This window comes from Pan troglodytes, chromosome 1 (assembly GCF_028858775.2).
Source record: "Pan troglodytes isolate AG18354 chromosome 1, NHGRI_mPanTro3-v2.0_pri, whole genome shotgun sequence".
NCBI classification, from domain to species: domain Eukaryota; kingdom Metazoa; phylum Chordata; class Mammalia; order Primates; family Hominidae; genus Pan; species Pan troglodytes.
The window spans coordinates 178,294,251-178,321,122 of NC_072398.2; the positions used below are offsets into that span (position 1 = coordinate 178,294,251).

At 46.1% G+C, this 26,872-nt stretch overlaps 1 protein-coding gene and 1 pseudogene across 1 annotated transcript; one reads left to right on the plus strand and one right to left on the minus strand.

Annotated features, from left to right (window-relative positions):
* Positions 1–856: 856 nt before the first annotated feature.
* LOC107973916 (NADH dehydrogenase [ubiquinone] iron-sulfur protein 5-like) lies at positions 857–1,274 on the minus strand (annotated as a pseudogene).
* A 10,765-nt stretch (positions 1,275–12,039) lies between these two features.
* Positions 12,040–24,377, plus strand: COA7 (cytochrome c oxidase assembly factor 7). Its single transcript, NM_001242594.3, has 3 exons — positions 12,040–12,185; positions 17,544–17,684; positions 22,545–24,377. Exons 1-3 carry the CDS (start codon positions 12,080–12,082, stop codon positions 22,991–22,993), a joined length of 696 nt encoding a protein of 231 aa, NP_001229523.1. The 5' UTR covers positions 12,040–12,079; the 3' UTR covers positions 22,994–24,377.
* Positions 24,378–26,872: the final 2,495 nt, after the last annotated feature.

Consider the following 26,872-nt stretch of genomic DNA (forward strand, 5'->3'; position numbering starts at 1 on the left):
TTCTTTTCTTTTTTTTTTAGATGGAGTCTCACTCTGTCTCCCAGGCTGTAGTGCAGTGGCGCGATCTCGGCTCACTGCAACCTCCACCTCCCAGGTTCAAGCAATTCTCCTGCCTCAGCCTCCAGAGTAGCTGGGATTACAGGCGCCTGCCATTGCAGGCTAATTTTATTATTTGTAGTAGAGATGGGGGTTTCACCATCTTGGCCAGGCTGGTCTTGAACTCCTGACCTCATGATCCACCTGCCTCGGCCTCCCAGAGTGCTGGGATTACAGGCATGAGCCACCACACCCAGCCGTGTCTGTTTCTTTACCTATAAAATTGGCGTGATAATCTTACTTAACTCATAGCATCTAGCAGATTAACTGAGTTACTATATATTTATACTATTACATATAGAAGGCTCTTAAAATAGGACCTGGCAAGGCCAGCCACAGTGGCTTAGTCATATAATTCCAGAACTTGGGAGGCCAAGGAGGGTGGATTACTTGAGGCCAGGAGTTCAAGACCAGCCTGGCAAACAGGGCCAAACCCCATCTCTACTAAAAATACAAAAATTAGCCAGGCGTTGTGCTGCACACTTGTAGTCCCAGCTACCCAGGAGGCTGAGGCAGGAGAATTGCTTGCGCCCCTGAGGCAGAGGTTGCAGTGAGCAGAGATCGTGCCACTGCACTCCAACCTGGGCGACAGAGCAAGACTCTGTCTCAAAAAATAAAATAAAAAAAAGAAAGAAAAAAATAGGACTTGGCAAGATATAACTGTTATATAAGTATTGGCTATTATTATAAAATCCTCCTGCAAATCCTGCAAGCTAGACATTATATTTTTGGGGGGTGGGGAATGGAGCAATCCTTTATTTTTACACACTTTGACAAGGAGGTTTTCTGTAAACAACCTTTCCAGTGGAGAACAGAGAACAGGAAAATCAGCCTCCAGACATCAGCAGCTGCTCTGTTCAGGGCCAAGGCTCCGCATTGCCCACATGGTGAGGTGGAGGGGTGTACTTCCCTTCCTTTATCAACTTATCCCGCTGCTTCCTAATGGTACTCAGACGTCTCATCGTTTTCTGCTGAAGTATACACTCTACAAAATCATCATATTCTATCTTGCACTCCTTCGCTGCCTGGATACTAACGATTCCATGTACACATTCTATCCATTCTTTTTGAAAAGCCTGACATCGAGCAGGAATCTTGTAGGGCTGTTCAGCACTTTGGATTGTCCACCATCAATCTATGTTAAGGCTGAACCTTTTCAGCACATCCAAGAAAGGCATGGCGATCCAATGCTCATGCCCTTGTCTCTTTTCTGGCCCCCACCCCCCCACTTTTTTTTTTTTTTTCTGAGACAGGGTTGAGTCTCACTCTGTTACCCAGGCTAGAGTGCAGTGGCATGATCTTGGCTCACCGCAACCTCTGCCTCCTGGGTTCAAGTGATTCTCCTGCCTCAGCCTCCCGAGTAGCTGGGACTACAGGTGTGTGCCACCATGCCTGGCTAATTTTTGTATTTTTAGTGGAGACGGGGTTTGGCCATGTTGGCCAGGCTGGTCTCAAACTCCTGAACTCAGGTGATCCGCCCACCTCGGCCTCCCAAAGTGCTGGGATTACAGGCATGAGCCACCACACCCGGCCCAGGGGACCCTTCTATAAGAGGGTGCTGTGTCCATCTCCTACAAATTATGCATCTACCAGGAACAATGTATGTGTGTTTTGGAATGGTGATAAAATTATACTTCCCTAGTCATTCTCACCTGTCATCTACTATTCACTGTTCTAGCCTTTTCCTAGGAGGTCAGATGCTTGTAAATAATTTATTCTCCAACAAAAAGAGCCTTTCCTAAACTAGGAATTCCTTGGCGGTGTGGGAGTAAATTCCCTAACTGATGATAACTCTTTTACTGCACATTCTTTTCACTGGGCATGTGCTCAATAAATACCTCTCCTTTGTGTCATGCTGTATGCTGGACACTGAGGACACAGAAATAGATAAAACCCAGGCCCTGCCCTCAAGGTACTCAAGTCTAGTAGGAAGGGAAGGAAGACAACAGAAAAAGAACATGGTAAGTACTCTTATAAAAAGAAGCATGTTTGTGTGTGGTGGCTCATGCCTGTAGTTTCAGTTACTCAGGAAGCTGAGGCGGGAGGATAGACTGAGCCCAGGAGTTTGAGGCTGCATTGCACTATGGTCATGCCTGTAAAATAGCCACTGCACTCTAGCCTGGGCAACATAGTGAAACCCTGTCTCAAAAAAGAAAAAAAAAAAAAGGAAGCAGAGCACTTGCTAAAGCACAGAGGCAACCAGCCTGGTGGTGGGGGCAGTCAGTGGTCAGAGCAAGCTTCCTGAAAGAGGCACTACTTGACCTGGGTTGTTGTTGTTGTTGGTGGTGGTGGTGGTGGTGGTTTTTTTTTTTTTTTGAGACGGAGTTTCGCTCTTGTTGCCCAGGCTGGAGTGCAATGGCACAATCTCAGCTCACCACAACCTCCGCCTTCTGGGTTCAAGCGATTGTCCTGCCTCAGCCTCCCAAGTAGCTGGGATTATGGGCATGTGCCTCCATGCCCTGCTAATTTTGTATTTTTAGTAGAGACAGGGTTTCTCCATGTTGGTCAGGCTGGTCTCGAACTCCCAACCTCAGGTGACCTGCCCGCTTCGGCCTCCCAAAGTGCTGGGATTACAGGCGTGCGCCACCGTGCCTGGCCTTGACCTGGGTTTTGAAGGAAAAATAATTACCTTAATTAACGGAGAGGGAAGAGCATTCTAGGCATAGGGAATCACATGTGTGAAGGCACTGGAACGTGAAAGCAGGTGATGTTTATAGGGTCAACAAATAATTTGGGATGAGGTTCAAAGAGTGTGTATGGGAGGGAAGAGAACAAGCTGGAAAGGCAGGCTGGGGTGGATAGCAAGGTTTGTGGCCAAAGGTTAGGGGCGTAGACTTTAATGCCATGTGACATTTAGTTCCAGTTCTCTACTGGCACAACTGCTTTTTTCTGACAGTCAGTATTTGGTTACATTTAGAAGTCCAGATTAATTTTTTCACTCAACAACATGGGCTGAGCACCTCACTGTGTCAGTTTTTATGTGCAGGCAGGAGGGCTCAGGAATAGACTTTTGGGGTCACAGCTTGAAATCTTGTGAGCTTTTTTTAGAAGGCAGTAAATCTCACCCCTGACTTGAGATGATTTGTCCTGAAACCTGATCCCTTCCTTGTCCTTGGTGTTGCAACCCTTCTTCCTCATTTGGATTTCCATGAGCATGCTGCAGTGAGCTGGGTCCACACACACATTATGGGAATGGCTATAATCAGAAGCCGAGCCAGCCAGCTTAGGTGGTGAACGCATGCCCGTTGTGCTCTGGCACGTGAGTCTCATGAATGAGATGGAGCAGGCAGAGAATATCAGGTCCCTACTCTTTGGGATTTCATAGTCTTAAAAGCAGAAAGTTGGCCGGGCGCGGGGGCTCATGCCTGTAATCCCAGCACTTTGGGAGGCTGATGCAGGTGGATCGTGAGGTCAGGAGTTCAAGACCAGCCTGGCCAAGATGGTGAAACCCCCCTCTCTACTAAAAAAAATACGAAAAAATTAGCCGGGCGTGGTGGTGGGTGTCTGTAATCCCAGCTACTCAGGAGGCTGAGGTAGAGAACTGCTTGAACCCAGGAGGTGGAGGTTGCAGTGAGTCGAGATCGCGCCACTGCACTCCAGCCTGGGGGACAGAATGAGACTCCATCTCAAAAAAAAAGAAAAAAAAAATAGATCTGGAGGCATTGTTATAAGTTATTAACCACATAGCACAAACGGAGCACTTACAAAGTGCTTCACTCTGTGTTGGGACCTGGAAGGCAAATAAAGAAATCATATTTGGTTCCTATCCTTAAGGTGCTCCCAGTCTGGTAAAACAGGCGATGACCACAGTGCTTCGGGAAGTGGAGGAGCCCTCAGCTGGCTAACCACAGCCCACTGTCAACCAGTAAGGGTTAGGAAGGCATCCTAGACAAGGACTGGCAGTCGGGCAACATAGTTTGAACTGACACTGGAGAGAGGTGGAAAGAGCAGCCCACACAGACAAAACAGCCTGAGGAGTTCAGAGAAGAGGAGTGGGTCAGAGCGATTGGTTTGTCTAGTATAGGTGGGGAAGTAGCAAGTGGAGTGGTCGGCGGGGGCCAGATGGGAGGGCCTGAAATGCTGAGCTAAGGATGCGGGCATTGTGGAGCCTTTGGTTTCCAAATGGGGGTGACACAGGTCTTTTAGAAAGACAAGTTCCTTTCATTCCTGGGCTCAGTGCGCTCACCTGTAAAATGAGGGAGTTGAAGATTATTTTCAAAATCATTCCAGTGCATGTATCCTATGATTTACAGCATTGCTTCTTAAAGTTTATTGTGTATCTGTGTCACCTGGGGATCTCAGTAAAATGCATATTCTGGCCAGGCAGTGTGGCTCACACCTGTAGTCCCAGCTATTTGGGAAGCTGCGGTGGGAGGATTGCTTGAGCCCAGCCTGGGCAACATAATGAGACCCCAGTCTCTAAAAATAATAATAATTTTAGGCCGGGTGCAGTGGCTTATGCCTGTAATCCCAGCAGTTTGGGAGCCCAAGGCAAGTGGATCACCTGAGGTCAGGAGTTCGAGACCACCCTGGCCAACATGGTGAAACTCTGTCCCTACTAAAAATACAAAAATTAGCTGGGCGTGGTGGCACATGCCTGTAATCCCAGCTACTCAGGAGGCTGAGGCAGGAGAATCACTTGAACCTGGGAGGCGGAGGTTGCAGTAAGCCAAGATTGTGCCATTGCACTCCAGCCTAGGTGAGAAGAGCAAAACTCCATCTCAAGAAAATAATAATAACTTTTAAAATGCATATTTTGGTTCAGTAGGTGTGGTGGGGGTCCCAAGGTTCTCCATGTCTACTAGGATCTCAAATGATATGGATGCTGCTGTTCCTCAAGCCACACTTTGAGTAGCAAGGATTTAGTTCTTGGGTACTCAAAGTGTAGTCTGAGGTCCAGTGTTTGTAAGTCATACAATGTTCTATAAGTTATCTTATTAGGGCCAGGCGCGGTGGCTCACACCTGCAATCTCAGCACTTTGGGAGGCCGAGGCGGGTGGATCACCTGAGGTCAGGAGTTTGAGACCAGCCTGACCAACATAGAGAAACCCTGTCTCTACTAAAAATACAAAATTAGCCGGTGTGGTGGCGCATGCCTGTAATCCCAGCTACTCAGGAGGCTGAGGCAGGAGAATCACTTGAACCTAGGAGGCAGAGGTTGCAGTGTGCCAAGATCGCGCCATTGCACTCCAGCCTGGGCAACAAGAGCAAAACTCCGCCCCCCACCCCAAAAAAGTTATCTCATTAGAAATAGTGTGCTACCTAATTTTTACAGTGTTTTAAGGTTTGCAAAGAGATATACAAACCTTATTTCCTTCACTGCTTTCAGCAGTTCTTCTTGAGAGGTAATTTTTTTTTTTTTCTGAGACAGGGTCTCACTCTGTCATCCCAGCTGGAGTGCAGTGGCACAATCATGGCTCACTGAAGTCTCAAATTCCTGGGCACAATCAGTCCTTCCGCCTCAGCCTCCCAAGTAGCTGAGACTACAAGCACATGCTGCCACACCTGGCTAATGTTTTTATTTTTTGTAGAGATGGGGTCTCTTTATGTTACCCAGGCTGGTCTTAAACTCCTAGGCTCAAGGGATCCTCTCACCTTGTCCTCCCAAAGTGCTGAAATTACAGGCATGAGCCACAGCACCTGGCCAAGACAACACTTTCATGGTTATATAAAACACCCTTTAAACTTAGGTATTGAGGTTGGTTTGTCTTTTCCCAGCATCAAGGTGGGGTAGAGATTGGGAGTCCCATTTTACAGATGAGAAGACTGAGGATCTAAAAAGAGAATAAAAGAGAATGGATTTAGCCAAAGCTGAACAAACACTATGGAAGTGGCAGAACAGTAATTAGTATTGAAACTTCTATTCCAGTGCTTATTTCCAGCAAATGTCTTTTTTTATTTTTATTTTTTATTTTTTATTTTTTGAGATGGAGTCTCGCTCTGTCGCCCAGGCTGGAGTGCAGTGGCACGCACGATCTTGGCTCACTGCAACATCTGCCTCCCAGGTTCAAGTGATTCTCTGCCTCAGCCTCCCAAGTAGCTGGGATTACAGGCACATGCCACCACGCCCAGCAAATTTTTTTGTATTTTTTAGTAGAGACGGGGTTTCACCATCTTAGCCAGGCTGATCTTTAACTCCTGACCTCATGATCCACCTGCCTCGGCCTCCCAAAGTGCTGGGTTTACAGGCATGAGCCACTATGCCCAGCCTTTTTAAAATTTAATTTAATTTTATTTTTTGTCTTTTTTGAGATGGAGTTTCATCCTTGTTGCCCAGGCTGGAGTGCAATGGCACGATCTCAACTCACTGCAACCTCTGCCTCCCCGGTTCAAGTGATTCTCTTGCCTCAGCCTCTCACGTAGCTGGGATTACATGCACCCGCCACCATGCCCAGCTAATTTTTGTATTTTTGGTAGAGACAGGGTTTCACCATGTTGGCCAGGCTGGTCTCGAACTCCTGACCTCGGGTGATCCACCCACCTCAGCTTCCCAAAGTGCTGGGATTATAGGTGTGAGCTACCACACCGGCCTCCTGGCCCTTTTTTTTTTGAGAGAGAATCTCACTCTGTCACCCAGGCTGGAGTGCAGTGGTGTGATCTCTGCTTACTGCAACCTCTGCCTCCTGGGGTCAAGCAATTCTCCTGCCTCAGCCTCGCAAGTAGCTGGGACTACAGGTGCCTGCCCAGAGGGAAGAGTATGACTCTGTCACTAACTTGCTGCGTATCCTGGGACAAGCCCCTTTCCTCTCTGGACCTTGGTCCTTTTCCCTGTAAAGCAGGTGCCTGTCCAGCTTAAAGCACAGCCCGGGAGCCTCAGAGACAGGCAGGAAGTCAAGGTTGCAATAATTCGGATTTCCGAAAGCTTTGCGCTTGCCCTAGGCCCGACAGGTCACGTGGGGACTACGTGATGTGCAATCGCCGCTGTTGAAACAAGTGCATGTGCAGGGCTGGCAGCTGTCACGGCCTTTCCATGTCTTGGGGGGATGGGGAGTGATGAGGTGAGGAAGGGCTGCAGCCTCTACGGGCACGGGCTTGAGGGGGTTGACTGGCCAAAGCAGGAAGGGCAGGGCGTCTCCACGGCTAACCCACACAATGCTGAGAGTCCCGAGGGGATCTGCAGAGGACGGCGAGCTGGGCAGCCCCCGGGCAAGCCACCTGGAACCTCCCTCAGCTGCACCAGCCACTCAGAAAGATCGGGTCCGTTTAGACACGAGCACCAATCTCAGGCCTCCAAAGTGACCTCACAGCAAACGTGATTGGTCCGGTCTCTCTCACGGGGCGGCTCCTTTACCAACGTGTAACCCTTTGGGAGAGGTTTAGCGGGCTGTGTGACCTGGTGGAAATCACTTTACTTATCTGGACCTCCTTTATAAAAAGGAGGTATTAAGACCTATCCCGAGGCCTGGAGTGGCGGCTCACGCCTGTAATCCCAACGCGTTGGGAGACCGAGAATGGATAATCTTTCTAACAAATGGTGCTGGAGTAATTATAAACCCACATGCAATAAAGTGAACCTCAACTGTTATCTCATACCTCATACAAAAATTAATCTGAAATGGATCATAGGCTTTCTAAATATAAGATTTAAACCATAAAATTTCTACAAGAAAATATAGGATAAAATCTTGGTGACTTTGGGTTTGGCAAAGACTTCTTGAATACGAAAGAAAAAGCACAAACTATTAACAAGAGGAAAAAAATCAATAAACTAGACACACCATTAAAATGAAAAACTTTTGGTTTTGAAAGACACTGTTATAAAAACAAAAAAGGCAGGCCAAACTGGGAGAAAATATATGCAAAACTTCTGATAACGGACTTGAATATATAAATAACTCTTAGAATGCAATAATAAAAAACAATCCAATAAAAAGGGGGTGAAAGATTTTAACAAACATGTCATCAAAGATACACAGATGGCAGATAAGCACATGAAAAGATGCCAACATCATTGGTCACTCAAAAAAATACAAACTAAACCTATGATAAGATACTGTTATATTCACTATAATGGCTAAAATTTTAAAAGACTGACCACACATCAAATGATGGTGAGGATGTAGGGCAACTAGAACTGTCAAACACTGCTGGTAAGAATGTAATGGTAGAATCACTTTAGAAAACAGTTTGGGCATTTCTTAAAGTTAGATATATACCTACCATATGATCTAGCCATTCCACTCCTAGGTATGAACCCCAAAAATGGAAATGAATGCCCATACAAAGACACGTACACAAATATTCACAGCAGCTTTATTTGTAAGCCAAAAACTGGAAACCCAAATGGATAAACAAATTGTGATATATCTACATCATGAAATGTCATTCACTAACAAAAAGAATGAACTATTAATACATGTGGTAACATGGATGAATCTCAAAATAATTATGCTGAATCGAAGAAACTATACAAAAAGAAACAGTACTTACTGTATCATTCTATTTAGATAATATCCTACAAAATGCAACCCATCTTCAGTGACAGAAAGCAGATTAATGGTTGCTGGGGAGGGAATGAAGTACAAAGGCACATGAGGAAATTTTGAGGTGATGAATATGCTCATTATCTTGATTGTGATAATGGTTTACAGGTGTATACATATGTAGAAACTCATAATTGTTACTTTAAAGTTATGTGCAGTTTCCTGTATGTCAATTAGACCTTCATTTAATGTTTCTTATAGCTTTAAGAAAAACCTGGGTCAAAAGAGCAAGAGTCAGTGATATTCTAAGTTCCATTAATGAAAACCTAATTATTTGGAATGATAATCCCTCTTCTTAATTCAGTCAACAATACTTGGGCACCTAATATTGCTGGGCACAATCAAGACACTGTGATTATAACAAGAATGAGCTAAGACCACATGGACGATGTCAAATTGAAGCAGAGAACTTAAGAAGGCAAGCCAAAAAAAAAAAAAAAAAAAATACAGGGGAAAAGCACTCTAGGGCAGAGGCAACAGTAAGTTCAAACGGATCATGAGGTCAGGAGTTCGAGACCAGCCTGGCCGATATGGTGAAACCCCATCTCTACTAAAAATACAAAAATTAGGCGGGCATTGTGGTGGGCGCCTGTAATCCCAGCTACTCGGGAGGCTGAGGCAGGAGAATTGCTTGAAACTGTAAGGCGGAGGTTGCAGTGAGCCAAAATCGTGCCACTGCACTCTAGCCTGGATGAAAGAGCAAAACAAAAAAAAGTGACCTCTTACTTGGTTGAGCCTCTCATCACCAACTAACTCTCTTGTGCCCTCTACCGCTCAGGTGATCTCATTTCAATGCAGTTCAACTCAGAAAATAAAGGGAAACATTCCCAGATTTTAGTAATCGACATCACCCTGCTCTATTCTATCATCAAGCCCTATTCTATTCTTGGCCCTGTGACCAGCATACAGGACACAGAGGTCACAGTCTGGTGGGGAACACAGACTTTCATGCCATTATTGGCATGACAAGAAACATTCCTGGAACAGGAATGACTTTGAGCCAGGCGCTCTGCCAAGCACATTGCATACATGAACTTGTAGTCCTTCTGACAGCCATTACAAATGGATCTGCATTTACAGAAGAGGATTCAGACTCACAAACATGATTGGTTTAAGGTTACAATTTAATAAACATGGAACATGGATTCTGAACTAAGATCTGTCCCCACTGCAAAGCCAGTTCTTTCTTTCCTACTACACTATACCAGAATAAACCAAGTGGTGTGGAACACCAAAATGGGAGCATCTAAATCTAATTTGAATGTGTGTAATTGTTGTGTCTGGGAAGACTTTACATAGGAGAGTATTTCCGATTTGTGTCAAAAAGGGTGGTCCAGGCATCAAGAGCAGAGGTAAACAGGGACACAAACTTGGGATCTATTCAGAGAACAGAAGGTTGGTGGGATGTGGGGGAAGAGAGGCAGAATATAAGGCTAGAATCAGATTGCACAGGGTCTTGAAGGCCATCCTGAAGAAGATGACCTCAAACCAAAGTTCAAGGATTCCCATCCTGGGCCATGTGTACTGAGGAGTCCCCTAAGGTGATCAGGGTATAAGAAACCACAGGTAAATGTGGTATATTGCCTGGAATGTCAATTTTACTCAAAGGCTTGGGGGAGAAAAGGCAATCTTCTGTTATCCTATGAAAGATGTATTATGGGGAATTGAATGTAAAATCCTATGAATTTAAAAAATAAAACTGGGATTTCAGACATTATTGGCTGCCTTCCAATAAATAAGTAGTTGGAAATAGTCCATTATTTGCTGCCATTGGGGAGAGCTTAATAATGGAGCCATTTGGAAAGCATTGTTATAGGCGATGGGAAGCCATGGATTTAGCTCCATTGAGAATTCAAAAGTAGGGCTGGTTGGAATTCAAAGATGAATGGGAAGTCAGCCGGGTGTGGTGGCTCACGCCTGTAATTCCAGCACTTTGGGAGGCCGAGGCCAGTGGACCACCTGAGGTCAGGAGTTCAAGACCAGCCTGGCCAATATAGTGAAACCCTGTCTCTACTAAAAATACAAAAAAAATTAGCCAGGCGTGGTGGTGGGCACCTGTAAGCCCAGCTACTCGGGAGGCTGAGGCAAGAGAATCGCTTGAACCTGGGAGGCGGAGGTTGCAGTAAGCTGAGACCGCACTATTGCACTTCAGCCTGGGCAACAAGAACGAAACTCCATCTCAAAAAAAAAAAAAGATGAATAGGAAGTGGCTGTCTTAGGAGAACTTTCCATCTAAGCTTTATGGAACTGATGATTCTTAGCAGGAACAGGAGCAGGAAAACAAAGCAAAATGTAGGTAAATTTCCTCTCCTCCTCCCCATCTCCTTGACATGTTCCTTTTCTACCTCATTCATTCTTTTTCGCTGCTGTCGCCCAGGCTGGAATGCAATGGCGCAATTTCGGCTCACTGCAACCTCCACCTCCCAGGTTAAAGCAATTCTCCTGCCTGAGCCTCCCAAAGAGCTAGGATTACAGGTGTGCTCCCTGTAATTTTGTATTTTTAGTAGAGACCCCTGCTAATTTTGTATTGTTAGTAGAGACAGAGTTTCACCAGGTTGGCAAGGCTGGTCTCGAACTCTTGACCTCAGGTGATCCACCCACCTCGGCCTCCCAAAGTGCTGGGATTACAGGCGTGAACCACCGCGCCCGGCCTCATTCATTCTTTTATTTTTTTAAAAAAAATTATTATTGCATACCAACTCCCTCACTTACTGTGTGACCTTGGACAAATTACTTAATTTCTCTGTACTTTAGTTTTCTTATCTGTAGAATGGGGATAATAATAATACCTACCCATAGTGTCACTGTGAGTGTGTTTACAGTGACATGATATATAATGAGAATTAAATGAGTTAATTCATATAAAGCATTTAGAGCCTGGAACAAAGTTCAGCACTGTTTGAGTACTAGGTGTTATAACAGTGACGTTGCTACACCCTTCACTGCTACTGTGTTCCAGTCAACATCTCCCATAGCCATTCATTGCTTAGGTAATTCATGTTGGTGGCCAAGACAGGTCTGGGAAGAAGAGAGATGAATCAGACTGCTCACTGCACTTTGTCCAGCTACACCTGGCACATATAGAAGCTCCTCTAAATGCTTGCTGAATGGATAAGCGAATGTCTTCCTATTGAACTCCAAGTTCTTTGAAGGCAGGGACCATACTCCTAGCTGTCATATCCCTAGAACAATGCACTGGTGAGGCACACAGTAGGCGCTTAGGGATTATACATAGATAAATGACTGCAGGTGGAAAATCACTAAGGCTACAAAGCGAGCATAGATAAGGTGCTGCAGAGAGACCGCCCCCAGTTTCAGGAAGGCGGTTAGCCCTGGAAGCGTGGCTGCCAGCGCCCTTAACGGCGCGGTGGCTGCTGGGAAGCGCAGGCTCGCTTGGCTCGCCCCGGGATCCCGGGAGAGCGCCGCGGATGGCGACAGCCCCACGCCCCGCTCCGCCCCCTCCGCCGGCTCACGTGACCGTCTTTGGGCCAGCGCGAACCATGGCCGGCATGGTGGACTTCCAGGATGAGGAGCAGGTCAAGTCCTTTTTGGAGAACATGGAGGTGGAGTGCAACTACCACTGCTACCACGAGAAGGACCCGGACGGTGAGCGGCTCCAGCGCAGCCCGGCGACGCGTCGGGGAGGGACGTGCCCGGAGAGGTCTGGTCTGCGACCTCTGAGAGGCTGGAGAAGGAATCATGTGGCGGGCGGGGGTCGGGGTCTGTGGATCGCGGTGACCGCGTGTGTTGGGAAGGGCGATGTGTCCCGGGAAGACCGAGCCAGGAGGCCGGGGCGGGTAGGAAGAGACGTGCTGGGGCTTTTGGGTTAGGGACTGGGGATCCATCGGTGAACAGATGAAACTCCCTGCCCTCGTGGAGCTTCCAAGCTAGTGCGGGGAGTCGGGCAATAAGCCTCAGGTAATTTATGAAATCGTGTTCGAAAGTAGTAAGTACCGGCCGGGAGCCGTGGCTCACGCCTATAATCCCAGCACTTTGGGAGGCTGAGGCGGGTGGATCACGAGGTCAGGAGATCGAAACCATCCTGGCTAACACGGTGAAACCCTGTCTCTACTAAAAATACAAAAAATTAGCCGGGCGTGGTGGCAGGCGCTTGTATTCCCAGCTACTCGGGAGGCTGAGGCAGGAGAGTGGCGTGAACCCGGGAGATGGAGCTTGCAGTGAGCAGAGATCGCGCCACTGCACTCCAGCCTGGGCGACAGAGCGAGACTCCGTCTCAAAAAATAAATAAATAAAATAAAAAGAAAGTAGTAAGTGCCGTGGAAAAAAGACTGGGTGAAGGGTATCAGGAGGGCAGGAGGGCAGTTTTAAATTGAGTGATCAGGGAAGATCACTGAGAAAGTGGCAATTGAATAAAGCCTTGAAGAAGGTAAGGGAGTGAACCATGCAGTTCTTACCATAGGTAACAGCTGGCGAAGACGCCCTGAATCACAAATGTGTCCCGTGTGTTGTGTGAACATTGAATTGACTTAAGAGTATAGGTGGATGGTGGCGACCAGAGGGGTCCACCCAGAGCAGCTAATACCTTTGGGTGGTTTTCTTCTTCTTGCTTTATTTTTATTTTTTGTATTTTCTTTCTTTTTTGAGATAGTATGTCACTACGTTGTCCAGGCTGGTCGCAACTCCTGGGCTCAAGTGATCCTCCCGCCTTTGATTACAGGCATGAACCACTGCGCGCTGCCTACTTTTTAATTTTTTTGTTTTTTTGAGACTGAGTCTCACTCTGTCACCCAGGCTGGAGTACAGTGGCTCGATCTCAGCTCACTGCAACCTCTGCCTCCTGGGTTAAAGCAATTCTCCTGCCTCAGCCTCCCGAGTAGCTGGGATTACAGGCACCCACCACCACGCCTGGCTAATTTTTGTATTTTCGTAGAGACAGGGTTTCACTATGTTGGCCAGGCTGGTCTCGAACTCCTGACCTCAAGCAATCCATCTGCCTTGGCCTCTCAAAGTGCTGGGATTACAGGTGTGAGCCACCGTGCCCAGCCTTTTTTTTTTTCTTTCAAATAAAGGACTGGTGTGGTGGCACAAGCCTGTAATCCCAGCTCTTTGGGAGGCTGAGGTGAGGCGGGAGGATCACTTGAGGCCAGGAGTTCAAGACCAGCCTGGGCAATATGATGAAACCCTGTCGCTACTAAAAAAAAAAAAGAAAAGAAAAAAAGTGGCACTGGCCCTACCTTCTAATAGCTTGCAGTTTAGTCAGTTTAGTTTGCAGAAATGACATAGCTATTCCTTGAGGCTAATCCGTAACATAGACCATAACACAACCATATACATATCATAACATAGTCATGACACAGAGTTGCTCTGCAGTATGATGGCTTAAAAAGAACCTGGGGTTGGGCCGGGCACAGTGGCTCACGCCTGTAATCCCAGCACTTTGGGAGGCTGAGGTGGGCAGATCACCTGAGGACAGGAGTTCAAGACCAGCCTGACCAATATGATTAAACTGTCTCTACTAAAAATACAAAAATTAGCCGGACGTGGTGGCATGCGCCTGTAATCCCAGCTACTCGGGAGGCTGAGACAGGAGAATGGCTTGAACCTGGGAGGCGGAGGTTGCAGTGAGCCGAGATCGCGCCATCACACTCCAGCCTGGGCAACAAGAGTGAAACAACGTCTCAAAAAAAAAAAAAAAAGAACCTGGGGTTGTTCTTTGAGAGCTGGTCCATGTCCTAAGTATAGAAAGAACTTAGAGGAATTGGGGTCACTAAGTAACAGGGTGGTTAGGGAAGACTTTGAGGGGAGGTCTGGAGGGCTGGGCAAGTGTTGATTAAATGGAGGAGAGGGTGGGAGAAGAAAGTGCTATCTTTTGGAAGGTTGAAGTCAGGATGTAGTACGTTTGAAGCGGGAGTCTGGCCCACAGTATGTCAGGGCTTGAATGCCAGGGTAAGGAATATAGACTTTGCTCTGTAGGCAGTGGAGAGCAAAACATGTCTGAGAAGCAAGTTCTTGGAATTGGGAAGGGTGGATATATCAAAAGGACTGGCTGCAGCACTTTACGAGACCTGAGAAGAGGCTACAGTTACCGTAGCAACTGGTGTAGTAGTTCCTTGCATGTCACACTTTCTTACCTGGATAACTGAAGTCGCCTTCTAACCTGTCCCTCTCTTTGCACTTTACTCCCTTAAAATCCATTTCTACTCGCAGATAAACTGATATTTTAATTTAAATTTTGTTAGATTTTAAAATAACCTATTTGTTATCAATGCCCAATTATATACCCTCACATAATTAAATTCCTCCATACTCAGGCATATATGAACATATATACCAGAGTAACGTTTTTGTTGGGGGTGGGGTTGTTTGTTTGGTTTTGGTGGCTTTTTGGTTGTTTGTTTTCTGAGACAGGGTATTACTCTGTCACCCAGGCTGGAGTGCAGTGGTGCAATCTCAGCTCACTGCAACCTCTGCCTCCCAGGTTCAAGTACTTCTCCTGCCCCAGCCTCCCAGGTAGCTGGGATTACAGGCGTGTTCCACCACACCTGGCTTTTTTTTTTTTTTCCCCCTGAGGCTGAGTCTTGCTCTGTTGCCCAGGCTTGAGTACAGTGGCACGATATCAGCTCACTGCAACCTCTGCCTCTGGGTTCAAGTGATTCTCCTGCCTCAGCCTCCCAAGTAGCTGGAATTACAAGCGTGCACCACCAAGCCTGGCTAATTTTTGTATTTTTAGTAGAGACGGGATTTCACCATGTTAGCCAGGCTGGTCTAGAGCTCCTGACCTCGAGTGATCTACCCGCCTTGGCCTCCCAAAGTGCTGGGATTACAGGCATGAGCCACCACACCTGGCCTGAATCATATTACTTATTTTCTTAAAACCCTCCAGTGGTTTACTGTTTCAGTTGGAAAAAATCATAACTCCATCCTATGTTTCACAAGGCCTGTGGTCTGGTCCCTACCTTCCTTCTTCATTTCCTGACCCTCCTCCTTGGTTCAGCCATGTTGTACCTTATTCGTGCCAAACTTATTCTCTCTTTCAGGTCTTTGTATTTACTGTTCCTTGTGCCAGGACTTTGTGCCCCTGCCCATTTTACTGTCTTTTAATTTCATTTTTTATTTTTTATTTTTAAATTTTTTCCAAATCCCTGCCCCACTCCCATTTCATTGTCTTTAAATAGCTAGTGCTTTCTTGTTATTGAGGTCACAGTCCTTGGTGAGCCCCTCCCCAGTGGCTCAGTCTTTGTTAGCCATTCACCCAAAGTTGACAGCAAACAGTTATCCTGTTTTATTTCAGTCATAGCATTTATTTATTTATTTGTATAAATTTAAGGAGTACAAGTGCAGTTTTGTTACATGGATATATTGCCTGGTTGTGAAGTCTGGGCTTTTTTTTTTTTTTTTTTTTTTTTGAGATGGAGTTTTGCTCTTGTTGCCCAGGCTGGAGCGCAATGGCGCCATCTCGGCTCACCGCAGTCTCCGCCTCCCGAGTTGAAGTGATTCTCTGCCTCAGCCTCCCGAGTAGCTGGGATTATAGGCATGCGCCACCATGCCCAGCTAATATTTTCGTATTTTTAGTAGAGACGAGGTTTCTCAATGTTGGTCAGGCTGGTCTAGAACTCCCGACCTCAGGTGATCTGCCTGCCTCTGCCTCCCAAATTGCTGGGGAAGTCTGGGCTTTTAATGTAACCAATCATCACCCAAATAATGCACTTGTACCCGTTAGGTAATTTTTTATCCCTCACCATCCTCCCACCCTTCCCAATCTCCAGTGTCTATTATTCCACACTCCCTATGTCCATGTGTACACAGTATTCAGCTCCCACTTATAAGTGAGGACATGCAGTATTTCACTTCCTGTTTCTGAGTTGTTATAATCATAACATTTATTACTGTTTGAATAAATTTTGTTCATTTATTTACTTATTGTATTTCCTCCCCTAGAATGTAAATTTTAGGAGGGCAAATGAGTATATTCTCAGCATCTAGAACCATGTCTGGTACATAGATGCATAGAGATGCTCAAATATTTGTTGAACGAAAATGAATGAGAGATATATGTTGTCACTGGGGGTGAAGAAGAGGGGAGAGAGATTAAGGAAAGAGGTTTACTGGGACTGGGAGACTGCCAAGGAAGTAGAGCCTATTTCCATAGAAGCTGCCGCCTCTACTCTTTCTCTTTGGCTTTCATGTTCCTACCCTGGCTGAGGAGTAAGCTATAGTCATTACAGCACCCTTTTCTTTTTCTTTCTTTCTTTTTTTTTTTTTTTTAGGACAGAGTCTCGTTCTGTCACCCAGGCTGGAGTGCAGTGGCGTGATCTCGGCTCGCCGCAACCTTCGCCCCCTGGGTTCAAGCGATTCTCCTGCCTTAGCCTCCCAGGTAGCTGGGATTACAGGTGTGCGCCACCACACCTGGCTAATTTTTTTATATTTTTCCACTCCTGGCTAATTTTTTTGCATTTTTAGTAGAGACAGGGTTTTACCCTGTCCAGGCTGGTCTCGGACTCCAGACCTCAAGTGATCCTCCTGCCTCAGCCTCCCCAAGTGCTGGGATTACAGGCATGAGCTACCGAGCCTGGCCCAGCACCCTTTTCTTGCTGCTACAAAGACTAGCCTATGAGCCTTTTAGGTTTTCACTGTTTTTACCATTTAACTTCATGAGAGATTCCAAAACTAGCAAAGTTTCAATCATGGAAGTCAGTGGATACTTGGGCGTGGCTGACAGGGAGCAGAAGGGCTGGTGAGTGGTGGAGCCAATGCAGGGGCTGAGGTCTCCCCAAGCCATGCATTGCTCAGTCCATGGCTGTGGGGAGACAATGCCATTTGTAGGAATGGCTAAACACCACCTACATTCTTTGTGGTAAGGCCAACTTGCCACACATCAGGAGGACAGGGGCTGTCTTAAAAGACATCACCTGGCCTGCCACACCTGGGCACCCCCTACCCCCAAGTCCCCACTGCGAGCAGCAGCCCCAGACATGAAGAACAGCCCTTGCCCTCTTCTCGCAGGTTGCTATCGGCTGGTGGACTATTTGGAAGGGATCCGGAAGAATTTTGATGAGGCTGCCAAGGTGTTGAAGTTTAACTGTGAAGAGAACCAGCACAGTGATAGCTGCTACAAACTGGGGGCCTACTATGTGACTGGAAAAGGTAAGGAGGGCCTGCCTTTTGGGTCCTTGTCATTGATAGCAGTGCTGGCCTCACACCTGAGCCCCATGATAAGCTCTTGCAGAAGGGTCTCGCAGGCATTGGGAAAGTGCATTGTAGGAAGATGGAGAGGTAGGAGTTCAGCAGAGTGATGGGGGGGAGAACACAGCCTTTCAAGTTAGGTAAACCTTAGGGAATGCTATTTGCAAGTAGTGGGACCTTGAGCCAATCACTTCGACTCTGTGCCTCAGTTACATCACCTGTAAATTGGAGGGAAATAGTACTTGCTTTGTAAGGGTCGTGAGGATTAAGTAGGACAGCATAGGAAAAGGCATCAGCATGTGCTTGGCACAGAGTAAGGGGTCAGTAATTATTGTCTTCCTTCTGTCTTTTCTCCTTGTACTCTAATTGTAGTTATCACTGGCATAGTGTTTACATTATCTATGGCTAAATAACGAAATAGTTATTTTTGTTCACCTCAATAGTTTCTGTGGGTCAAGAATTTGGGAGTGGTTTAGTGGGGGTACCTCAGGGTATCTCATGAGGTTATAGTCAAGACATTGGCCAGGGAGCCAGGGCTGGAGACATTGGAAGGCTTGACTGAAGTTGGAGTTTCCAATTCTAAGATGACTCACTCTGATGGCTGGTAGCAGAGGCCTCTAGTTCCTTACCAGCTGTTATTGGGAGAGCTCAGATCGTCATGACATGGTTCTCTCCATGGGCTGCTTGAGTGTCCTCATGACATGGCGTCTGGGTTCCCCCAGAGTGAGTAATTTAAAGGAGACAACAAGATAGAATCCACAGTGTCTTCTATGACCTATCTTTGGAAGTCACACACTTTTCATTTCTATCACATATTTATTAGATGTAGCCTACACTAAGGGGAAGGACTTAAATTCCACTTCTTGAAGAGGAAGGAATATTAAAGAACTTATGGACATATTTAAAACCACCACAGGCCAGGCGCGGTGGCTCATGCCTGTAATCCCAGCACTTTGGGAGGCCAAGGCGGGTGGATCACGAGGTCAGGAGTTCAAGACCAGCCTGACCAACATGGTGAAACCCCGTCTCTACTAAAAATACAAAAAAAAATTAGCTGGGTGTGGTGGCGCGCACCTGTAATCCCAGCTACTCAGGAGGCTGAGGCAGGAGAATCACTTGAACCCTGGAGGCAGAGGTTGCAGTGAGCTGAGATCGCGCCACTGCACTCCAGCCTGGGCAACAGAGCAAGACTCTGTCTCACAAAAAAAAAAAACAAAAAACACACACACACACAAATAAGTAATAGGACCTTTGACAGGCAGCTTTTTTTTTTTTTTTTTTTGACAGGATCTTGTTCTGTTTCTCAGACTGGAGTGCAGTGATAAAATCATAACTCACTGCAGCCTTGAGCTCCTGGGCTCAGGCAATCCTCCTGCCTCAGCCTCCCCAGTGGCTGGAACTATAGGCACGTGCCCCCATGCTTAGCTAATTTTTTATTTTTTGTAGAGACAGGATCTCACTATGTTATCAGGCTGGTCTCAAACTCCTGGCCTCAAGCAATCCTTGCACCTTGGCCTCTCAAAGTGCTAGGGTAAGGTGTGAGCCACTGCACCTGGCCAAGGATGTCTGTTTTTTTTTTTTGAGACAGGGTCCCGAGACAGGGTCCCACTCTGTCGCCCAGGCTGGTGTGCAGTGGCATGATCTCGGCTCACCACAACCCCCTGGCTCAAGTGATTCTCCTGCCTCAACCTTCCGAGTAGCTGGGATTACAGGGGCGTGTGCCACTACCACCCAGCTAATTTTTGTATTTTTAGTAGAGATGGGGTTTCGCCATGTTAGCCAGGCTGGTCTTGAACTAACCTCAAACGATCCACCCGCCTCAGCCTCCCAAAATGCTGGGATTACAGGTGTGAGCCACCGTGCCCGGCCCCATTTTAATTTTTTAAACTAAATTTTAGGCCAGGTGCAGTGGCTCACTTGAGCCCAGGAGGTGGAGGCTGCAGTGAGCCGAGATTGCTTCACTGCACTCCAGCCTCGGCCACAGAGCAAGACTCTGTCTCTAAATAAATAAATAAATAAATGTAAATAAATGAAAATAAAAATGATTCTAACCTTTTAATATTTTTTCTAAACTCTTGATAGCCCTAGTGGCTCATTTAGGAAATGTCACTATGGGCTAGAAATATTAATTTGTAGGTCAGCAGTTTCCTTAGTTTCACTTCAGTTTGGTTTTCTTCTGATAAATTCAAGTAAAATCAAAGTTAAATTTTTTACTTACAAGTAGCATCTGTGATCCAATTTTTCCAAACACTTCTATCTAGTATCCATTCAACCAGCCAGCATTTAATCTGAACACATGCTACAAAGATGACTGGAATGGTGTTCACTTAATGATAATGATGGTTATTTCTAGGTGGATTTGGAATGGTTACTTAAAAGAATAATGTTAAAATGTTTATATTTTTTGAGATTGAGTAATGGTACATGGAGATTTGAAGTTTTGCACACACACAAACAACTAAAAAAAGTGAGCCCTGCCACCACTTCTACTTAAAATTATTTGTTAGTGATTTCCCATTGTTTTTAAGATTCAGGGGTCCTTAATGTGACCCTGCATGATCTGGTCCCTGCTTGCTTGCCTGCCTTGCACTATACTTTTCCTCCATGCTCTTTTTTTTTTTTTTTTTTTTGAGACGGAGTCTTGCTCTTTCGCCCAGGCTGGAGTGCAGTGGCCCGATCTCAGCTCACTGCAAGCTCCGCCTCCTGGGTTCACGCCATTCTCCTGCCTCAGCCTCCCGAGTAGCTGGGACTACAGGCGCCCGCCACCACGCCCGGCTAATTTTTTCTATTTTTAGTAGAGACGGGGTTTCACCGTGTTACCTAGGATGGTCTCGATCTCCTGACCTCGTGATCCGCCCGCCTCGGCCTCCCAAAGTGCTGGGATTACAGGCGTGAGCCACCGCGCCCGGCCCATGCTCTTTTTACACTTAAAATCATCTTTTTTTTTTTTCTTTTTTTTTTTTTGAGACAGAGTTATGCTCTGTCATCTAGGCTGGAGTGCAATGGCGCGATCTCCGCTCACTGCAAGCTCCACTTCTGGGGTTCATGCCATTCTTCTGCCTCAGCTTCCCGAGTAGCTGGCATTACAGGCCCCTGCCACCATACCCAGCTCATTTTTTTGTATTTTTAGTAGAGACGGGGTTTCACCATGTTGGCCAGGCTGGTCTCGAACTCCTGACCTCGTGATCCACCCGCCTCGGCCTCCCAAAGTGCTGGGATTACAGGCGTAAGCCACTGCGCCCAGCCTAATTTTTGTATCTTTGTAGAAATGGGGTTTTACCATGTTGGCCAGGCTGGTCTTGAGCCTCCTGATCTCAGGTGATCCGCCCACCTCGGCCTCCCAAAGTGCTGGGATTACAGGTGTGAGTCACCGCGCCTGGCCTCCTGTGTATTTTAAATCAATTACTTAGAACAGGGGTGTTCAATCTTTTTGCTTCCCTGGGCCACATTGGAAGAAGAATTGTCTTGGGCCATATATAAAATACAGTAACGATAGCTGATGAGCTTAAAAAAAAAATCACAAAAAAAACTCATAGGCCAGGTGAAGTGGCTCGCGCCTGTAATCCCAGCATTTTGGGAGGCTGAGGCGGGCGGATCACGAGGTCAGGAGTTCAAGACTAGCCTGACCAACATGGTGAAACCCCGTCTCTACTGAAAACACAAAAATTAGCCTGGCGTGGTGGCATGCACCTGTAATCCCAGCATTTTGGGAGGCTGAGGCAGGAGAATCGCTTGAACCCTGGAGGCAGAGGTTGCAGTGAGCCAAGATGCACGCCACTGCACTCCAGCCTGGGCGACAGAGCAAGACTCCATCTCAAAAAATAATAATAATAATAATAATAATTTCAAAATGTTTTAAGAAAGTTTATGAATTTGTGTTAAGCTGCTTTCAAAGCCATCCCAGGCCCATGGGTTGGACAATCTTGACTTAGACTATCTAATACAATGTAAATACTGAGTAAATAATTGTTCTATTTTATATATTTTGTATTTTTTAATTGTATTGTTATTTTTTCCCTAATATTTTTGATGTGTGGTTGGTTGAACCCATGGATATGGAGGGCCCACTGTATGTTTAAATTAATAAACAATTAAGTGCTTGTCATATGCCATGTTCTCACTGTAACCCCATGAGGTAGATATTATTATCATTCCCAATTTTCACCTCCTTTACCCGTTTGAGTTTCCTCATAAGGTATCATCTGAATAAAAGATTCTACGGCTGAGAAAGCTAGGAGGTCTGTGCACTATGCCAGGCTACCTTTCATGCTGCCTGAGCTCATAGTATGGACATTTTTTTTTCTTTTTGAGGTAAAGTCTTGCTCTGTCGCCCAGGTTGATCTCGAATTCCTGGCCTCAAGCAATCATCCTGCACAAAGTGCTAGGATTACAGGTGTGAGCCACTGTGCTCAGCCTTAAACTTTATTCAGGAATTGTTGGCCAGGTGTGGTGGCTCACGCCTGTAATTCCAGCACTTTGGGAGGCCAAGGTGGGAGAATTGCTTGAGTCCCAGAGTTTAAGACTAGCCTAGGCAACATAGTGAGATCCTGTCTCTACAAAAAGATTTAAAAATTAGCCAGGCATAGTGGTTGGTGTGTGCCTGTAGTCCCAGCTACTTGGGGAGGCTGAGATGGGAAGATTGCTTTAGCCGGAGGTTGAGGCTGCAGTGAGCCGTGATCATGCCAGTGCACTCCAGCCTGGTTAACAGAGCAAGACCCTTTCTCCAAAAAAAAAAAAAAAAATTATTCACTGACTTTGGCCTGAGACATTTAGGTTGTGCCCTGGCTTGGGTTTATTTTTTCCTACTTTCCTTCCTCTCAGGTGGTCTCACCCAGGACCTGAAAGCTGCCGCCAGGTGCTTTTTGATGGCGTGTGAGAAGCCTGGAAAGAAGTCAATAGCAGCATGTCACAACGTTGGCCTCCTGGCACATGATGGACAGGTTAATGAGGATGGCCAGCCTGACCTGGGAAAGGCCAGGGACTACTACACAAGGGCCTGTGATGGTGGCTATACTTCCAGTTGCTTCAACCTCAGTGCCATGTTCCTGCAGGGTGCCCCAGGCTTTCCCAAGGACATGGACCTGGCATGTAAATACTCCATGAAAGCCTGTGACCTGGGTCATATCTGGGCCTGTGCCAATGCCAGTCGCATGTACAAGCTGGGGGATGGTGTTGATAAGGATGAGGCCAAGGCCGAGGTGCTAAAAAATCGAGCCCAGCAGCTACACAAAGAACAGCAGAAAGGTGTCCAACCCTTAACATTTGGGTAATGTGGTCCACCCTCCCTCCCAGGCAACAAACTGCTTGAGGCTGGCAGCTCCTGTTTCTGAAGACTGATGCAGCCCTTGAAGGTCAACCTGCTGGAGCAAAAAAACTTGGGACTTGAATTTGTAGCTCCATTTACATGGATCCATTGCCCCAGCTACTGGAATATAGCCTACAATGTTTATTTCAGTCAATATTCCTTTATCTGGGTGTTCTGTACAATGTTTATTACAGTCAATATTCCTTCATCTGGATGTTCTGTGAAGATAGCCATGTTTATGGGGGTCTTAGTTTTCAAACTCTGGCAACTCTGTGAAAAATAGGAGCAAACTAGAGAGCCCTGGAGATTGGTGGTAGGGAAGGGAGGATAGCAGGAAGTTTGAAAAATTAGCAGCCCCGGGGCCTAAAGGAATCAGCTATCATCATTTTCATCATTATTATTTTGGTTAGGATGGCTTGAAAATCAGAACGTATCTTGGTTTACGTAATTGAGGTCTTAACTAAGAACAGTTAAATAGTCACAACTACCACCCTCTGACTTACATAATCATTGGTGTGGGCTTCGTTTTGCCTTTAGAGTCACATCTTTGAGTAAATTCACAGAGATCAAGAGGGACGTGCAACATACAGCTTAAAGGCTGTTATGCTTCAGGGTTGCTGAAGAAGATGAAACATCAGCCTGCCATCGTCTAGAAGAGACATTGGCAGTTAAAAATTAGCACCTCCAGTGTAGTCGCCTGGCACTGCCCATCATGCTGAGGGAGCAGATTCTTCCCAAGGCAGCTTCAGCTAGGAGTTTGTAAGCAAGGATTTTGTGACACATTTGTCCCCTGGAACTGAGCCTTTTTAACTGTCCCTGTGAATGAACAATTTTGAGTGACCTACGGTTTGTGTTAATTAGTGTTCTTTCCAGATTCCAGGTACCGTAGAGAGTATGTTCTTTGTGGTGGTTGTGCCTTTTAAGAACATTTGTGGCCGGGCACGGTGGCTCACGCCTGTAACCCCAGCACTTTGGGTGGCCAAGGGGGGCGGATCACGAGATCAGGAGATCAAGACCATCCTGGCTAACACGGGGAAACCCCGTCTCTACTAAAAAATACAAAAAATTAGCCGGGTGTGGTGGCAGGCGCCTGTAGTCCCAGCTACTGGGGAGGCTGAGGCAGGAGAATTGCTTGAACCCGGGAGGCGGAGCTTGCAGTGAGCTGAGATCGCGCCACTGCACTCCAGCCTGGGCGACAGAGTGAGACTCCGTCTCAAAAAAAAAAAAAAAAAAAAAAAAAATTTGCTTTTTCTGTTATCTCCCCAGCTTGTCACCAGGGGGCGAGCTTGCCATTTCCCTGCTGGTAACAATACCATTCTGTGTCACCATCTACTGTTTTAGGCTTCCGTTTTGCAGCCGTCCTGAAAGGAAGGCTTGCTGTGTAAATGAAGGCTTGTGAGCACAGCAGCCAGCCTCTCAAGTTGATAGAGGACAGGGACTTCCCCAGGTGCACAGAGGAGATTTCAAAATACATCAAATTCACTTTTTTAAAATGTAAAGTAGCTTTTGGTGTGCTTAAACTAGGTCAGGCCAGGCGTGGTGGCTCATGCCTGTAATCCTAGCGTTTTGGGAGGCCAAGGCAGGTGGATCACTTGAGGTCAGGAGTTCGAGATCAGCCTGGCCAACAAGACGAAACCCCTTTCTCTACTAAAAATATAAAAATTAGCTGGGCGTGGTGATGCATACCTGTAATCCCAGCTACTTCGGAGGCTGAGGCAGGAGAATCACTTGAACCTGGGAGGCAGAGGTTGCAGTAAACTGAGACTGTGCCACTGCACTCCAGCCTGGGCAATACAGCAAGACTCTGTCTCAAAAACAAAAACAAAACTAGGCCAGGTGCAGTGGCTCACGCTTGCAATCCCAGCACTTTGGGAGGCCGAGGCAGGCGGATCACGAGGTCAGGATTTCGAGAACAGCCTGGCCAACATAGTGAAACCTCGTATCTACTAAAAATACAAAAATTATCTGGGTGTGGTGGTGGGCACCTGTTGTCCCAGCTACTCGGGAGGCTGAGGCAGGAGAATCGCTTGAACCCAGGAGGTGGAGGTTGCAGTGAGCCAAGACCACCCCATTGCACTCCAGCCAGGTAACAGAGTGAGACTCTGTCTCAAAAAAACACACACGCACACACACAAAACTGTAGGTCAAAAAACATGAAAATATGTTCAACATCACTAATTAGGGAAATGTAAATCAAAAACCACAATGAACTCTTAAAATTCAACAGTAAGAAAACAACCTGATTAAAAACAGGCCAAAACCCTTAACATATCTCAGCAAAGAAGATAGACAGGTGGCAAATAAGCATATGAAAAGATGGTCCATATAACATGTCATCAGGAAAATGCAAGTTAGAACAACAGACCACTATACAACTATTAGAATGGCCAAAATCCAAAGCACTGACAGCATGAAATGCTGGGAAAGTTGGAGCAACCAGAACTCTTACTCCTTGCTGGTGGGAACGCAAGATGGCACAGCCACTTTGGAAGACAGTTAAGCAGTTTCTTACAAAAACTAGGCAAGCTCTTACCATGTGATCCAGCAGTCTTGCTCTTTAGTATTTACCTGAAGGAACTGAAAACATGTCCACACAAAAACCAGCACATGGATGTTTATAGCAGCTTTATTTATAATTGCCAAAACTCAACCCAAAATGTCTTTCAGTAGGTAAATGGGTAAATAAATTGTGGTGCATGTAGACATTATTCAGTGCTTAAATCAAGCTATGACAAATTATGAGTTATCAAGCTATAAAAAGTCACAGAGGAACTTAAATGAATGCTACTAAGTGAAGCCAGTCTGAAAAGGCTTCATGTTAAATGATGCCAACTATATGACACTGGGATGTATTCTGGAAAAGGCAAACCTATGGAGACAGTAAAAAGCAGTGGGTGGGGCAGGGGAGGGAGGAATAATTGGAGCACAGAAGATTTTTAGGGCAGCAAAACTACTCTGTATGATACTATAATGATAAATACCTGTCATTGTACATATGTCCAACCCCCTAAAATGTACAACACCAAGAGTGAACCCTAATGTAAACTGTGGACTTTGAGTGATAATGATGTGTCAGTGTAGGTTCATCAATTACTGCAAATGTACCTCTTTGGTGGGAGATGTTGAAAATGGTGGAGACAACAACTATATGGGAAATCTCTGTACCCTCTCAATTTTGCTGTAAACCTAAAATTGCTCTAAAATATAAAGTCTATTAAAACCACAATGATATTGCCTCATATCCCATTAGGATGGCTACTATTAAACACCAAAACAAAGTAAGTGTTGTCAAGGATACAGAGAAATTAGAACCCTGTGAACTGGTGCAGCTCCCCCAAAATGAAAAACAGAATTGCCGTTTGATCCAGCCATTCCACTTCTGGGTACATATCTGTGTTAGGCCATTCTTGCATTGCTATAAATACCTGAGACTGGGTAATTTATAAAGAAAAGTTTAATTGGCTCTCGGTTCTGCCGGCTATACAGGAAGCATGGTGCTGTGCATCCTATTGGCTTCTGGTGAGGCCTCAGAAGCTTACAGTCATGGTGGAAGGCACAGGGGGAGTCAGTGTATCACATGGTGAGAAGGCAAGAGCAGGAGCAAGAGAGTGAGCAAGGGGAGATACCACACACAAATCTCCTGAGGACAGCACCAAGGGGAGGGTCCTAAACCATTCATGAGAAATCCTCCCCATGATCCAATCACCTCCCACCAAGCTCCACCTCCAACATTGGGGATTAAATTTCAACGTGAGATTTGGGGGGACAAGTATCCAAACTATTAATATCCAAAAGAATTGAAAGCAGGGTCTCCAAGAGGTATCTATACCCATATTCTTAGCAG